Here is a 17012-nt window from a genome sequence, read left to right as displayed (position 1 = left end):
ATTCATTGCCTTTGTCCTGATTACTGTTGTGCTTGTATATGCCATCAAAACCCATTCCAGAGCAGATACTTGCAGATCTCCATGGATTCACTACACCAATTATGTTGCTGTACGAGATGTGATACTTTAAGCACTGTTGTCATGGTGATAAAGAGATGAAGAGTTTAAAGGATTTGAAAGTTTACCTGTGAGACAACTAACCCACCTGCACTTCTAAACTCTATTGTTTCAGCTTGGCACCGGTATTATTAGAGTTTTGTAGAAGGAAATTGTTTCAGATTTTTTTTACAGAGTCTGAGTTTGTCTGAGTCAGTCTGTTTTGGCAGGTTATCAAGACTGTTCTCTGGCGTTGGCGTTTTGGGTTTACTCTTGTTATAGCATTAAAGCTGAAAGTTTGCATGGATGAAAGGCTTCAAAGGCTTTTCGCAAATATATGGATAATTTGGTTTCCATATGATAAAGAAGCATTTATTTCGATATTGTGTTTGAATTTGGCAGGTATCTAGTATGCAGTTGGTCACATCACTAATGGCATGTTTTCACAGGTTTTAGTAAATATGTTTCCATGTTATTCCTCATCCAGCCATCACGATTTTGGGTTAATCATTTTGTGATTATATTTTTCACCAAAATCCAAATGTGTGAAATATCTGGTACTAAAGTTTTATCAAAAAACATTGCCAGAACTTTTTACTTGTTCATGATATCTGTAATTCAGTATCAGAAATAACTGCCTGTCTGCCTGCCCGTGGCTGGTGGCTTCTCTGTCGGGCTGCATGAAATTTTCCTCTACCTGCCTGTCTGTCTGGCAGATAATTTTAATACTAATTACGTATTCAGTATTCCTCCTAGATTCACAAGTAATTCTTTGCATTAATTCAACTGAATCAAGACGCAATTTGTCTCTTATTTTTCTCAATTTGTCTCAATATTCCTCATACTGTCTTCGGCGATCCATTATTAACAGAGGATGAAAGGAAGTAACTACGCTTTCATTGGTCAATCTAGTCTTAATTTTAGTGCATTGGGATTAATATTAACATATAATCAGAAATGATTCTTAGGGGCTCGAAAACACAGAACGCGAGGATACATCTAAATTCAATATTGTCTGAATGTGGGCAGGTAACTTTGAAAATGGACATGCAATATTTATGGGTCACCTGCCTGACTGTCTAGTTTTGGTTTTAAAATTATAACTAAACTATCGAATCCCGGTTCCACTGGTTGACTATACTTTTCCAAACTGATTTGTACCATAGAGAGTTATGGCCTATACTTGTTTCATGAGCTGCCATTTACCCAGCAGGATCTCTCACCGGTGTTAATGCACCCGGGAAGATCCAGGTTAGAATTGGTTTTCAGCAACCCATGCATGTCGTAAGAGGCAACTAACAGGATCAGGTGGTCAGGCTCGCTGAATTGGTTGATGTCACTAGATTGGTCCAGATTTGATTATTACAGACCGCTGTCATATAGCTGAAATATTGCTGAGTGTGACGTGAAACAAACAAATAAATCTGTTATTGAAGCAGCAAGTCCAACAAAAGTTAAGAAGTCAAGAGTTGCTCAATAATTGAGTGAATATTTACAGTTTCAAGGGATTCTGGAATCTAAACTTGTTCCTGCACAACTAAAAAACATGGGTTCCAAGAAACAGAAAATTTGTAGGTGTTTTGATCGTACTTTGTCACCTAGAAACCTATGGTCACGTGTTCCAATCCTGGATCATCCTGATTATGTTTTGAGGTTTGTCAGCACCATACCCATGCTCGTGGGCTTCACCAAAGTGGTAAACGTCTGAGACCTGTTTCACTTTGAGCTTTCCTCCCACATAAAGCTGAAAAGCAATATCACTGGAATGCTGTTCAAAGCAGCCATAAACTCTCACTCACTCACTCACTCGTAACGATATGGCTGAAATATTGTCCATGTGACGTTAAACTTTAACTCACCTCACTGACTCATAATAAATCAAGTTTGTATAGACAATATTGCATATGGCATGCATATCAAATGAGTATCAACACAAGGTACAGTTTGCCAGACTTAGGTTCCGATCCCACCACTAGTTGAAGTGTATGTCATTGTGTGTGTAGAATGTGAGTACTCCCTACACAGCTGTGAACACATCTAGCCAGCAAGAGACGTTTTTATTTGTTTCATCAGAGACCATATAATAGAGGGACGGCCCTCCCCAACAGTTTATCATAAACCATCAGCGCTACGGTCTGGCATGTAACTGATACACCCCGACACCCTGCTGTTAACCTCCCTGTACCGCTGCAGATACGCAGACATTCACGACTGACCATTCTGGTAACCATGTAAACAATATTACATAATATCCGGGGTAAGAGTTAAGTCCCTTAGCCGAGATTTCTCCGACAATCCAATGAAAGGACGTCTCTAAGCGGATTACAAAGATTTTTTTATGATATCTCTCATTAGCACATGTCTGTTGGCTGCAAATTATTTGCTAAACATGTGTGTCTTCGGGGACATTTATTTCAATTTACATTCGCCACAGCCATGGACGACTTCATTCACTGGGACGATTTCGTCTTGGACCTAGATATGCCACTTGAACAATTCCCACTCTTCGACCAGGGGTTGGTTTCGGATGACTCGTGGTCTAAATAGAATGACACAGTGATGGTACCACTTCCAAGCCGTTGGTAAATACCTCCCAAAAAGTTTCACTCAAAGAAAAAGATAGGAAATGAAAATATGACGTCTGTCCTCAAGCGTAAGTTTTCGGGGGCGTGTAGAGAAAAAGCTGTTCCGATATCGTATAACGTATTCTATTTGTTTTAAAAATCAGTTAATATATCTCATTTTATGCTGCAATTCTTAACTATTATAAATAAAAAAATATACCAAGTCTACTACAAACGCCACAGAAAACTACGATCCGGTAAATTGCACAGGAACTCAGGAAGTGTAAATAAAACTCATCCAGAAGCAGGGAAGACACCTGTAAGATATCACCATATTCCCGATGTTCACAAAATATATCTCCATATTAACTTCATATCTTATAAGTCCAGACTAGATTTACTTGGAAAAATGCATGATCACCGACTGGTGTAAATGCTTTACTATTAGCCAGAAAAAATGACGACTTATTGATGTTTTTATTTCATGTAAATTAGCTACTATTTTATAATGCTAATATTTCCAATGAATTAAAACTACACTTTAAACTACGAGCGTTGTTAAATGAATTTTCGATGTGTCCGACAATGGGCTTCGAAGGAATCAAATGTTATTGGTTAATGCCAGTTTGGGGCTAGCAGTGATAATGGGGTTTGCCGGAGCAAGATAAGTTTTTTTTCAAAGGGAGGCTACTGTTAAATTCCAAAGCAAAGAGGACGATTGTAATTTTGCAATCGTTATTTAATATTACCCGATTAGTTTGATATTTCAGCATACAAATAATTAGGTATTTCAGGTATAACAATATAGCTTCAACGAGCATGGTACCAGATATATACTAGTATATGTACACTGTAGTAACGTTTGTAGTTTTCAAAATTGTTTCATCATAGTTTTCTATTTATATCTGATCAATGAAAAACAAACTTTAAACTCTAACCTGGAACGAGGCATGCAACTATTACTATCAAAACAAAACAAAACATCACAAACTCTGACATATGTAGATGTAGACCATCTATACATTTTACTGAATGACACCTTCGACCTTGTTGTCTGGGACCTCTCCCGACGACTGCCGATATAATCCTTCTTCTTTCTTGGCATTTACAAAGTAAATGATAATTTTATAATACAAATATTTCATGTAATGGATATTTATTTTTGTATGATGTTTTCATTGTTTTCCAAATACACAAAGTAAGTACTACCTTCATATTTACATTATTATGATTGGATTTAGGCCAAGATCATTTTGCTCATAATCAATATTTGCACGGCATAAACTATGTAATTGATTAATGTAGTCATGATTAATACAGACAAAATCTACAGAAGATAACAAATATGTAGTATTGTAGTATATGCGCGATATGTGATAGAAGCCTAACTGAAACAAAGTTAAACTTACGAAGAAATGGCGAAAGCAATGGTTAAAAAAATATGCGTCTTACAAAAAAATTTCTAATATACAATATAAGTCACTTTGTAGAATTTTTCAAAAGATGTATGCGGATGATAATCACAGACAAAAAGGATGTTATGTCGTCTGCTATATGGTAATTTAACTTAAAATATGTGACGTAAAATATGGCCTTGCACCAAAAATCATACAAAAAAAACTACCGATCGTACCTAAATAACTTTGGTACCATGCCAAGGGAGAAATCGTGATGAATGTAAAACTATTTAATTCAGGGCCGATAATAGGAACACATTCGTCTGAAAGCATGCGAAAATTAAGAGTTGTGTAATTATTTCGGGAAAAATCTGAAATTTCGAATCCGCCCTAAATTTGTCAAGGGCACTAAACCATTTATTAACATATCTCCTTTTCATACATCTTGGTAACCAAGGACTTTCTTTGCGAATTAGAGGCCGTTATTGAAAATCAAAATCTGCACTTTTGCCGATTTTACATGTGCACCATTTTGTTCTCTCGGACAAAGACAAAGCATGATCACAGTCATCAAATACAGTGACAACGACATGCTTTAGGGCACCAACAAATCTCAGTTGTAATGTTTACAATGTTAAGAAATACATGAGTAAATATGTATTGTGAAATATATCTTTTGCATGGGAAAAAAGGCGACAACGATGACTGCAGTGAACGCGTTTCTGCTCGCTTCCGGACAGGCTGCGTAGTACAAGCCGTAGCACTGATGGTTTCGCGCATAGGCTAGAGGGCTGTCCCTCTATTATATGGTCTCTGGTTTCATGTAATATTTAGTTAACTTATATATTCTTGTTCAGAATTTGCACAACAGAAGTATCAATCTGGAATTGGCAATTTATGTAATCTTTATTCTTTCAGTTTGGGTTTAACTCAAATCAAGATAACATGAACTTGATAAATCAAAGCCATTGTCATATTCAAAGGGAGGTAACTCTTGGTTTTTCCACAGATCAAGATCATCCTGAGCAAACGTTTACCGCAGACGTTAGAACCTGTTGTCAGATTTGTAAAGAAGACATACTTGCTGGCTAGATTTGTTATTGATTATCATTGAAAGTAGTATGTCTGTGAACAGAAGGTATTGATGTCTGGGACCAGTCGTTCCCAGTGCTAACCATGTTGGTACATGTTTATTCTAGGTGCAGCAGGAGTATGCCTCTTTTCAACAAGCTCTAGCTGCGATGCCCACCCAAGTTAATCCAGGAACAGCCGCCTTGTTTGCTGGCATACAGCAGAGTAAGTCTGCAATAAGTTAAACCTACACTTCTGACGCATTGTTTTATCAGGAACCTACTGCAGTGCTAGAAGTGGTCAAGGTGGAGACGGTTCACAGGTGTACCCAGTGCTGGTATTTCTGTAGTGCTTTGTTTATTTCTGAACCTGGTGTGAAGTTATTGTGGACTTCAGATGTTTTCAGTCATAGCATTTGGACTTGTGATGGAGTGGTCATTCATCTTATCTCCATATGACAAATATTGGATTATAGTTGCAAATTTCGTTTTGAGATACTAGTCAAAATAATATGACTGCATACATATAAATTTCATAAAACATCAAAGTCCTTTTGCTGTATTTTAGACAATGAGGTTGGTGTTGGATGACCAGTTGACATGATTCTTCAGGAGAATAACACGGACATCTGGCTGTCCTCCTTTCGTTTGTTGATTTCCGTTTCTTTTGTCATGATTGTAGGTGGTGTTCTTGAAGGAAATGCTGTATTTTTTTTTAATCTTTTATGCAATTGCTGCAAAGAATTCTGTGGATAAAACAAGACTTTCTGATTTGTACCTGTATCTGTTTCAAATTAGACAATAATTTTATGCTATGAAAATTGATGTTCTTTGTCAAGGATTACTTTCTGACGTATTATTGAGCATTAAATCTTTCATTTATACTCAATTTTGTTTCAAAAGGTTTGACACATCCAAATTGCTGTAAAGTGATTGGAGAGTTAATCTTTCTGGATTTTTCTTCAGCTGATTCCTTACAAAAAGCTTCATGGATAGCAGTATTTGTATTTATATATACACACCTGTGACAGTGTTGGGATGGAAAGAATCCTTTGTCCTCAGTAATCCACTTACTGATGGAGGTAAAGAAGGTGGTTTAGCGTAAGGTTTGCTCTACCGCTGATACAATCCTCCAAGAGAAAACAGACTTGTGCAGATGTTCAGAGGCAAGCAACTCTTGAACTCTACAAACAAGTCGACAGTCATTAACTGTTCCAGCTTATGACGATGGTACACTTTGATGTATGTTTGTATTTGTTTCAGATGCAGAGGAGCAGTTTGTACTCTGATATCTTGTCTTGCCTCTCTGTCAGCTGCTTAAACCTTGTGTTGTTGGCTATGTTAATAAGAGATCTGATTCTGTTTCAGATTACATATTTGGTTTTATTTTGAAGTTTCAGCACTTAAATACATGCAACACCTGTTAAAGGTGTATTTTGAGTTGCAGTTCTCTGAAAGAATAAGGCCTTGCTTTGGAAAAGAACCAGTATTGTATTTAATAACAAAAAATATTTGGAAAATGTTTTTCAGAGCTTAACCTTTGATATAAGCCTTTCATTTTACCTTTCCAGATTCAGAAGATGGATGTTTCTTCTTGATTTCAATGTTTTTTTTTATGAATTCTCTTCTATCTCTTTCTTTTGTGGGGGATAATGGACTATTTGTTTTCAGAAACAAATATGAAGAAGGCTTGTTCATGGATCCAGTTTTGTTTTAGAAACTGTTTGTTGTTGTTGTTGTTGTTGTTGTTGTGAAACATTAAGCATACTTATATCTGTAGTTGTTTTAAGCTATTTTGAGATAGGGTGTGAATGATCACGATCTCGTGGCACAAACTGGATAGTAGTGCTATAACTGCTGTAACTCGGTGTTACAGTATGGGAGTTAAGACAGCTATTGTGCTAAGATTGCTTTGTGGTACGAGACACGTGATAGTCATTGATGAAGTAGATGTCTAATATAGAAAATAAGGTAATTATCATAATGTGTCACAAAATCTGAGGTTGCATTATCAGTGCTTGTTGGAAGGTGAAATAATAATTTTGATATGAAATTTTATTTCCCTATCACATCCTTTGTTATCTTTTCTTAGAATGATAAAATTGGTCTGTTGAATACATCATTATCTCAAGAATATAGTAGCATTGCAGTATATCAGGATTTTTCTGTTTCCATGGGTTTTTAACTGATTTGTAACAACATAATTTTTCCACAAGTACGAAGCTACAGCTCAGCTTGTCTGAAAACATTTTACAGTAATAACTAGCTCTAGATTCTTCCGTATTGAACTTAATCATTTCATTTGGAACCAAAAAAATAATCAAAATTGATGTAAGTATATTTGACTGTGATGGTTTTCTGAAGGAGTGTCAGGAAAAGTATGCTTGGTGTTTTTATGTGTCAGGTTGTAATTTAGGTGATCTGTCTGACTTGGATGTATCCTTCTTGCAGCCTCACTGCCCGGGAACACCCTGTTTACTCACCAGCCTGGCATCACTACCTTCTCTCACCTGCAACAACAGCCTCTTGCTCAGGTGGCTGCACCAGGTAGGTCAACAGCCTCATGTACTCCGCCTGTAAGCTTGTATGATACGTCCATGTATCATGATATGTGAAGTCTTGATGTGATCGGGGACACGGGTGCAGAGGAAGAAACTGACGGTTTTCATCGTGTTAATGATAACATATAGCAAAACCCTTGAAAAGGTCAAATTTCTGCTGGTCCTTATGATACCTTAACTATTGGTCAGTTTGTCAAGGACTATAGGACTAGTACCAATTTCTACCACTGGGGTGGCTCAGTTGTCTAAGGCGTCGCTATTCACTGTGGAGTGTAGTGACCATTGGGCATGCCAGAAACCTATCATTGTGGGTTAGAGTCCCCGTCACCCCAATTATTTTGCGAGGTTTGTCAGCACCATACCCAAGGTCATGAGTTTCACCAAAGTGGAAAATGTCTGAGACCTGCATCAACTCAGGCTTTCCTCCCACATCAAGTTGACATGCCATGATATAACTGGCATGCTGTTCAAAGCAGCATTAAACCCAACTCACTCACTTGATGAGACCATTGTCTCCTAGGTCGTTGTATCCATAAATAAAGATTATTAGATGAGCATGTGTGTCGTACTGATTTTACAAAACGAGTTTCAGAATTCATGTCTTTCCTGAGCTAGGGTAGTACATGAGTTCAGTAAATCAGTTTGACATACATGGGAGTGTAATAATTTCTTTATTACCCACTATTTCATTATCCTTTTGAGCTCCATCTAAAAAATGTATTATCACGACCCCCGTCTCAGCAAACCACTATTGACAATTGACATCAACAATCTTCAGCTATGACATCGTTCCTAGTGAGATGTTATTCATACCTTACGTCACAATACGATTCGAATGACATCATCAATTCCGTCCAGATGACGTAAACAATACAATGGTGCCCGTGAAGTGATATTTTCACTTGTGTGGATATGATTTTTATCATCTCGGTTATTTTTAACAATGTGGTTGATATTAGATGATATGTTACACAGTTATTAGGATGTTAGCTGTATTTGTGCACAGAAAATATCAGTGTTTGGCTGTAAAAAATTTGCCATCATTTGTTCATGTTTGATAATTGCTGCCAAACGACTTGACCTCTAAGTCAACACATATTTTAGTTTATATTTTAAACAGCTTGTGCCCTTCTTGTATCTAGATTTGTATTGTATTTCGTGATATGTATATTATGACATGTCTATTGACCCAGCCTACTTCCTGGGGAAGTCGTCTAAGGCGCCGCAATTTGCTGTGCAGAGCTGCGTCCCTTGGGTACGCCAGAAACCTATGATTGTTGGTTCAAATCCTGGTTCGCCCTGATTATGTTTCTTGGTTTGTCAGCACCATACACGTGCTCGTGGGTTTCATCGAAGTGGCAAACGACAGACCTGCATCACTTCAAGCTTTCCTCAAACATTAAGCTGATACGCCGTGATATAACTGGAATACTGTTAAAAGCGACGTTAAACATAACTAACTCACTCACTCACACTCTCCTGTGGAAGTGTAGTTAGTGCAAACTTGATTATTGTTGTCATGTGTACTCGGAGACAAAAGTAACTGGTCATGTGACTTAACTGAGAACTAAATAAACAGACCTAAACTTTTGTGAAGGAACGTGTGAACTACAATGCAGCATGTAAATTAGTTTATTTTAATCAATTCAAAATCTTTAGAAAGCCTTTCGGATTCATCTTTACCCCAATTCTGAAATGTGATATGTGATAAGTATGTGGTAGCATCATTATATAAACATCCCCCTAAAAAACATGTTTATAAACAAAGAACAAGAAAACCTGCTCACCTGCATGAAATTTTCAGGATCTTTTCTTAAAAACATTTGATTTATTTTTTACCTTTGAGTTATTAATTAATCTGACCTGATATTCCAATATTGCACTTACAGAGAATTTGTTGTAGCAAAACTAAATCAAAACAAATGATGCCACATATGCAGTCAGTTTGAAAGAGTCATTTGCCACATAAAGGGTACAAGTATAGATTTGTCTGTGTGCATACATGGTTGTGTGTTGCCTGTAGGAGTGCAACAGATTGGACACCACCCGGGGATGATGGCCCCTCATATGATTCCTGTGTCCACCCCAACATCAGTGGTGATGTCAGGAGCGTCACTCAACTCCACCCTCACCAACCTCACACCCAGTGCTCTCATCACGCCAGCTCCAGGTAAACTACTCATTTGTGGACAAATCTGCAGAAGAACAAGTTTGTCATGATTTTGGAAAACATAGATTCAATTGGTTGATCAGAGGTTTCAAATTTCAGTAATTGCCTCTAATTAAAGCAACTGTGTAGACTGCTGGATTACTGCTTATCAATTTTATCGTGTTTGATGCAGAAGAAATAATTTCTTAAATTATAAGGTTTTAAGCCCAGTTACTTTGTCTGTATAAATGAAATTTGAAAGTTTGTTGATATAAATTGTCTTTCTATGCAACAAGGATAGTGAGTGGAATGGAATTTCTTAAAGTTTTTTATCCCATTTCACGACATGCCAACATGACAGTGAACACATTAACCAGATTCATACATTTTTTAAAAGGTTTGACAGTGTCATCTGGTGGTCCTGCCTTAGTGTTGCCAACATCCCTGGCTCCTGTACCGGTTGTTACATCAATGCCTGTTTCTGCCACAACAATGGTAGCCGGTAAGATCTTTCTTGCATGTCTGTATGCAGTTGACAATATCCGATGGCGTTGTGTCTATATTTGAAGTTGGTCACATTGTGCCGACGCCGAAGACCCAGGTTCGATTCCCGACATGGGTACAATGTGTGAAGCTCATTTCTGGTGCCCCCTGCTGTGATATTGCTGGAAAATTGCCAAAGCGATGTAAAACCGTACTCACTCATTGTGCCCACAAAATATCTTTTTCATCAAATTTGGATTGAGGATGGTCGTTAATGGAAGACCTTGATAATTTGTCTATGTGATCACTATCCAACACAAGTAAATATCTTTAAACCAAACTGGATCTGCAGTAAAGTCATACCAGTAGATCAGTGACTAGAACAGGGCCCCCCAAAGTGATTAGCAGAATTATGACCGTTGTAAGTCACATATTTCCTTTAGACTACAATAATAATGACACTTTGTGGACTAGGGACATGTTAATGACTTATTAATGGCTAGCTTCCTATGGGCTAGTCCAATTTTGACCACATTCCAAGATTGCACTGAACACAGTGACTAGATTGGTATTGGGGAGTGTTGAGTTGTTATTGACCTGTACATGCTTTCCTCCAGGACCTCCTGCCCCGACTACAGTCAGCTCCCAGATGGAAGCGGCAGGAGCTGTGGTGAGCGCTGGGCTCCTCCCAAACACCAGTCTGCCCCCACCCATGCTCCAGGCTCCAGCTGTGCCCACACCCAGCACATATGATGTGCCCATCACCGACAGCCAGTTTCTAGGTGGGAATAGGAAGCATCAGTGTCAGTGTTAATGAAAAAAACTTTTAAGAAACTTTGTAACTCCAAAGATCGAGACTTTATTATAGCCTTTATCCCTTACTTGATGTACATGATTCTGACAGTAATTGAAAGAATTTAGATATCTTGTGCCAAAGATCAAATCCACAAGAGTGTGTAGGGTGTTTGCTGTTAAATGCCACACTCATAAATATTCAAGTTTTTTCTTTCACCAGCTGTAATTTTCTGATAGATGACTGAGAATTGGTATGTATGCTTGTGGCATTTTTAGGTACCGGTTTAACTTTATCTGAGTTTTGTTTTGTGTCAGTAAAACATTGAATGTTTTAGTAACAGGGTGAGACAAGGTGTTCATGAGTCCCCATGTTGTTATGCAGGAGCTGCAGCAGTCAATGGTGGTCAGCCAACACACATGATACTAAGTCAGCCACCACAGCCTGTCACAGTGCAGGTAGCTGCACCACAGCTGGCCACACCCCTTGGAGGCCCCGGACAGGTTGCTACATCTCTGGGAGGGACAGCTATAGCACCAGGCGGAGCTCCTCTTGGCCCCGGGGGTGGCCCACTAGGACCTGGAGTGCAGCTGATGACACAAACTGGCCTGCCCCCTCCAGGCATGCCACCACCTGCAGGGCCACCCATGGGTCAGCCACAGCCTCATCAACCCTTCTACACACAGGTAACCACAATCAAAGTGATGCTACCAGCATACTGTAGTGTTTTTGTGCTCTACTACAGGTCATGTTGTCATGGTGTCTCTCATTTCACCTAAACCATAAATCTCCAATCTTGAATTGGTCTTCAGTTGCTTATCGTAAAAGACGACTAATGGGATCAGGTTGTCAGACTTGCAGTCTTGGTTGATGCATGTTATCGTATCCTGGTTGCATAAATTGCTACTCATGATGTCAATCACTGGATTGTCTGGTTGAGATTCAATTGTAGCTGGAATTCTGTCTTTTAGCTGGAATATTGCCACTAACAAACATGCTATGAACCTATCCTTGGTAGGGTCATGTGTAGTGGTCTAAGATATCACAATTCGACATGATTTTGCTTCGCTTTGCTTTACATGGATCCAAAGATCGTAGCTACAAATCCGCGATGCCTCATTATGATGATAAGTCTCAATGCTGTCTTCAAAGTGGTAAGGGTCTAAGACCAGCATTACTTTGGTCTTTCATCCCAACTGTAGTTCACATGTAGTGATGTAATTGTTCAAAGCAGCATTGAACCAAATTTGCTCTTTCAAGTCTTATTAATGTTAGTCCTATTCTGAACTTAATCCCCAGATTGTAGAATACTGTGTTTTACTTTTTATTTTCCATGCTAACAAAGTAAGTATACTTGTATGATAACACTGGTAATTATTTTGCTCAAATATTAATTTATCTGAATCCAACCACCTTCTCTTGTGACATTGTAGTATAGCCCTGTGAGCAGTGGCCAGCCATACTGCATGGTGACTTCTCCCATGATGTGCAGTTCCCCGGCTGCCACGTACACAGTGGCCACTTCAGGCTATGCATACAGTGTTCCTATGAAGGAGGAACCACACAAACGCCGGTTTACAGAAGAAAAACAGGAGGAGAAGATTCCAGAAAACCTCCTGGGATACCAGGTACACCTGTTCATCAGTCAACTCCGTTGCTGATAGTTTTCAAGCTTGTGATTTTTCCAAAGTTAAGTTTATGATACTCATCCCCAGCACATACCCAATGCTGTGAGTTTCATTTAAATGGGCTGCGGCCTGTGCTTTCATCCCACATGAAGCTGATATGCTATGATGTCACTACAAAAAAAATAAAGCCGAATTACGAAGCTCGGTGATTGACTGATGTCACTACTGTTATTGTTACAGCATGGCCCCCCTCATCTGACTAACCTGATGGCATCAGGCCCGCCCCCTCCAGCCACCATGGTGTCTGCAGCACTGCCTTTGGGACAGGCGTTCACACCAACTTCACTTTCAGATGATGGACGGTGAGATATACAGACTAATACTAGTGGCCTTATTGATGTTTTACGACCGCCTCTGCCCAGAAATCGGAAGGTTGGATCCCCAGCCATGTCATACCGCGTCATACCACTTGGGGCTTTCATCCCAAATGAAGCTAACACATTAACTATACTGATCTCTTGCATGGTGAATTGTATTGAAAAAAATATAAACATATTGTTGTTCTAATATTTCTTATTTACAAGCCAATGAAAGGGATTTAACGGAGAATGGTGATAAAATATGTACAAATATCACAGCCTATAAGAAACGGGCTTCTAATAATGTGGACAAGAAAAGAAGCAATGCTAGTCAGGCGTTCTCAAAATACTCCTGTTTAATGTCCAGACGCCAAGGGTTGATTTTACATTGACTGTTGCATGCTGCAGGCCGTACACTAGTCAGGCCAATAACGGAGTGGTGCTGGCGCCTCCCCCAACATCGGTACATGACAGACCTGAGGCAGACAAACATCTCATGCCGCCTCCTGGAATAAAAGGTATTTGTATCCTTTAGGCTAAAAGGCCCACATCATCATGAAATCCGCTTTTATTTCCATTTTCCCCCAAAATTAAATCCTTAAATATTCTGCATCTGGAACACACGGCCCCGACAGTGAAATGCTGCAATACTTAAAATAGTGTGATCCAGTAAAGCATGCAGTTACTTCCCTTTTCATGCACACTGCTTTACTGTGCATCTCGTGTTATGGTCATGGCAGCAATAGGAGTTTGTGCTTGTCTTGCTGTTTGCAAATTTGGTCAATGAAACCATGAAACTTACAATTAAACATCACTAGACATGATGATTTACAAATTCAATGGTATGTGTGTACTGTGTGCCAGACAATGTTTGATATGCATAGATTAAGATTACATGTGTGTTTGTCTTGTAAAATAAGCCGGAAATGGGAATCAGCTGTGCACTCAGCAGTATTCCAGCTGTATCATGGCGGTCTGTAAATAATCAAGTCTGGACCAGACAATCCAGTGATTAATATCATGAGCATCGTTCCACGCAATTGAGATTGATGACATTCATCAACCAAGTCAGCGAGCCTGACCATACGATCCTGTTAGTCACCTCTTACAACAGGCATAGTCGCCGTTTACGGCAAGCATGGGTTGCTGAAGATCTTTTCTACCCCGGATCTTCACGGGTCCTGAAATATGGAAGATGCCTGATGGAACATCTGTTATCGTTATATTCTTATGCCCTAAGTCAGATCGGAAATTCACAATCTTTGCACAATCTTTATGTTTTTCAGTTGACTTGAAAGAAAGTAAATTCATATTCACGTTTTTCATTTTGTCCAGGTGTGAAACGCGGTCACTCAGGGCAAGGTCAACCAGACACAGAGAAGAAGTCAAAGACTAACTTAGGTACTGTCATCTGTTTTGTCATACCTGCAGTCCCAGAGTTATATTCCACATGTGTCTGTTTATAATGTTATATATACTAGTCTTTCAATCATGTTGCCAACTCTGTTATTCTTGAGAATTCTGTCTTCCAGGGTATGAAGAAGAAGGTGATGAGAGCAAACGTAGAGGAACACAACCACCACCTCCACCACCACCAGATGTCGAGCGGGAACATGCAGAATTGTTGGAACAGGAACATCGAGAACATTTGGAACGAGAGCGGGAACAGAGAGACTTTTATAATCCTCATTTTCCTGGTGGGAAACCTCAGGCGTTCCGATCTGGTTCTCCACAAGGTCCTCCTCGACAGTCTCCTCCTGCTCCCCCTCCCCCTCCACATTTCGAGCAGATGAACCAGCAGCAGATTTCCCCCTTTGAACAATATACTCAGAACCCACAGGAACAGTTCGGCCAAGCTGGGCAACCCCCTCCACCACAGTTTGAACAATATCCTCCCCCTCCACAGCAGTTCCACCATCAGCAACAGATTCCTACCTACTCTGTCGCTACATCCCAGAGTGTGCCTCACTATCACCAATCACCTCCAAGCCCACAGCCACCTTATTCCCAGGCACCTAATATTCGGCCCCCAGAGGCCCAGATGATTATAAGCCAACACAGCCAAATCCAGCCCCCACCACCCCCCTCTCAGCAGAGTCAAGGACTACAGCCCCAGTTCCAAAGCAACCAACCCTTCCCTCCTATGCCACAGAATGGCTACTCCCAACAATTCGTTGGCCAGCAGTCGCAGCCCCCATTACCGCCTCCCCCACCCCCACCACCCCAGTCACAGTTCCCGCCCCCAGGGATGCAGTATTGGGTATGAGAAAATTGAAGAGGATGACAAAGGTTTGCATCTGGATCTAGCTGTGTTGGCCTGAAGATGTTCAATACAAGAGTGCCTGTGTTATGTGTGATTGTTTAACCAGTACAGTATGTGAACTGTTTCAGCATTGTACAGAATACAGTGAATGTGTACAAAGCTGCAGAGTAATGTGTACATTGTGTCTTACAGCATTGTGTGTTGGTGACTTTGTCATAACCTATCCTGACGCTTTTCAAGTATCGTAGTGCTCGTGTGGGATAAACATGACAATTCAGTTTGAAAAGGAATCTTCAATCTGATTTACTGATTAATTGGTGGCGTAAAGTTTCATTTCTGGAACTGAAACAATTTGTTCCATATGCAATTATTGATAGTGACTGAGTGAGTGGGTTTAACGCCGCTTTTAACAGTATTCCAGTTATATCGCGGCGTGTCAGCTTAATGTGGGAGGAAAGCCCGAAGTGATGCAGGTCTCAGATGTTTACCACTACTGCGGTGAAACCCACGAGCACGGGTATGGTGCTGACAAACCTAGAAACATAATCGTGGCGAACCAGGATTCGAACCCACAATCATAAGTTTCTGGCGTGCCCAAGGGACGCAACTCTGCACAGCGAATCGCGGCGCCTTAGACGACTGGGCCACCCCTGCCCCCCAATTATTGATAACATGTATCAAAGTGTATATAGTGTAATGGTTGTATCATATGGTTTGACTTCCAATAAACTACCTTTTCAGCTGTACTAATTGATGTTTTATTAAACAGCTCTTCTGATCAGAAGTATGTATGTTCAAGGAATGGATTGTCTTCATTTCCTTAATGTCTTCATCGTGGCTTCTTTCCTCGGACCATTATATGAAAACCTTCCATGTTAGTTTTTCAGTCTGTCTGCTTTTCAATTGACATTGATATTCTCAAAATCTATTTAAGTTAGAGAAATGAAATTTGATGTTACTGGTCACTATCTCAATTGAGTACGAAAATTGGTGTCTTAAATTCATTTTTAACCGAATTACAATCTCAATAAAATCAGATCTTAGTTCTTGCTACCATGACGTGACCTCAGATATTTGTTTAGTGGTAGTGAGAACGGCGCTTACTTCATGCTTTTCAACTTTGCGCATACTTCGTGAAATGGGGACAAGTTTTTTCAGAAACTACTGAAGTTTGCCTTGATATTTTGCAGTATGCTGAAAAATCTTGGGCTGCTGGTGCAAAGCCTTAAGTTAAAGATATTGTCACTTTAGCCCCAATTAAACAGACAGCCAATCATAGCTCAGACAACTTATCCTCATCCACTGTCACCGTTACTTGGCACGCACCATGTGCAAGCCGAGCCTCTAGCTGGCTGACACTCACACGTGTTCACGGCTCACCCCAGCACAGGCTCCCTGTGAGGTATGACTCCCAACAGTAATGTCTCCTACGGATGTGCCAGTAGACACCGCCAAACAATTACTCATTTGCAGACTTTGTACATAAATTGTTTCATCTTTTACCAGACTTGCAGCCATCTCATACTGATGAGCCTACAACCCAGCTGATTGAGCATGCGGCTTTGCTGAACCCATCCCCTAAGTGGAACACTTTACCACTCTGGGGTTTCCCTCCTTCATGGAAAAAGTCATTAGTTAGGTTGATGATT

General features: G+C 39.8%; 1 protein-coding gene across 2 annotated transcripts in view; it reads left to right on the top strand.

Annotated features, from left to right (window-relative positions):
• LOC139479353 (KH homology domain-containing protein 4-like) overlaps nucleotides 1-16098 on the top strand; it is a 40264-nt gene extending 24166 nt beyond the window's left edge. For both annotated transcript variants that reach the window (XM_071262222.1, XM_071262214.1), the window contains exons 10-20: nucleotides 5257-5353; nucleotides 7579-7674; nucleotides 9712-9858; nucleotides 10235-10339; nucleotides 10938-11102; nucleotides 11498-11799; nucleotides 12547-12741; nucleotides 12982-13103; nucleotides 13509-13618; nucleotides 14436-14501; nucleotides 14633-16098. In XM_071262222.1, the coding sequence (XP_071118323.1) occupies nucleotides 5257-5353; nucleotides 7579-7674; nucleotides 9712-9858; nucleotides 10235-10339; nucleotides 10938-11102; nucleotides 11498-11799; nucleotides 12547-12741; nucleotides 12982-13103; nucleotides 13509-13618; nucleotides 14436-14501; nucleotides 14633-15366 (2139 nt within the window). In that variant the 3' untranslated portion in view covers nucleotides 15367-16098. The remainder of the gene's footprint in view (nucleotides 1-5256; nucleotides 5354-7578; nucleotides 7675-9711; nucleotides 9859-10234; nucleotides 10340-10937; nucleotides 11103-11497; nucleotides 11800-12546; nucleotides 12742-12981; nucleotides 13104-13508; nucleotides 13619-14435; nucleotides 14502-14632) is intronic.
• Nucleotides 16099-17012: the final 914 nt, after the last annotated feature.

The sequence above is a fragment of the Haliotis cracherodii genome, unplaced genomic scaffold (genome assembly GCF_022045235.1).
Source record: "Haliotis cracherodii isolate W230 unplaced genomic scaffold, xgHalCrac1.p SCAF_1, whole genome shotgun sequence".
Taxonomy (NCBI): domain Eukaryota; kingdom Metazoa; phylum Mollusca; class Gastropoda; order Lepetellida; family Haliotidae; genus Haliotis; species Haliotis cracherodii.
Note: the sequence above shows the minus strand (reverse complement) of the source record. Positions and strands in the feature narration are given on the sequence as shown.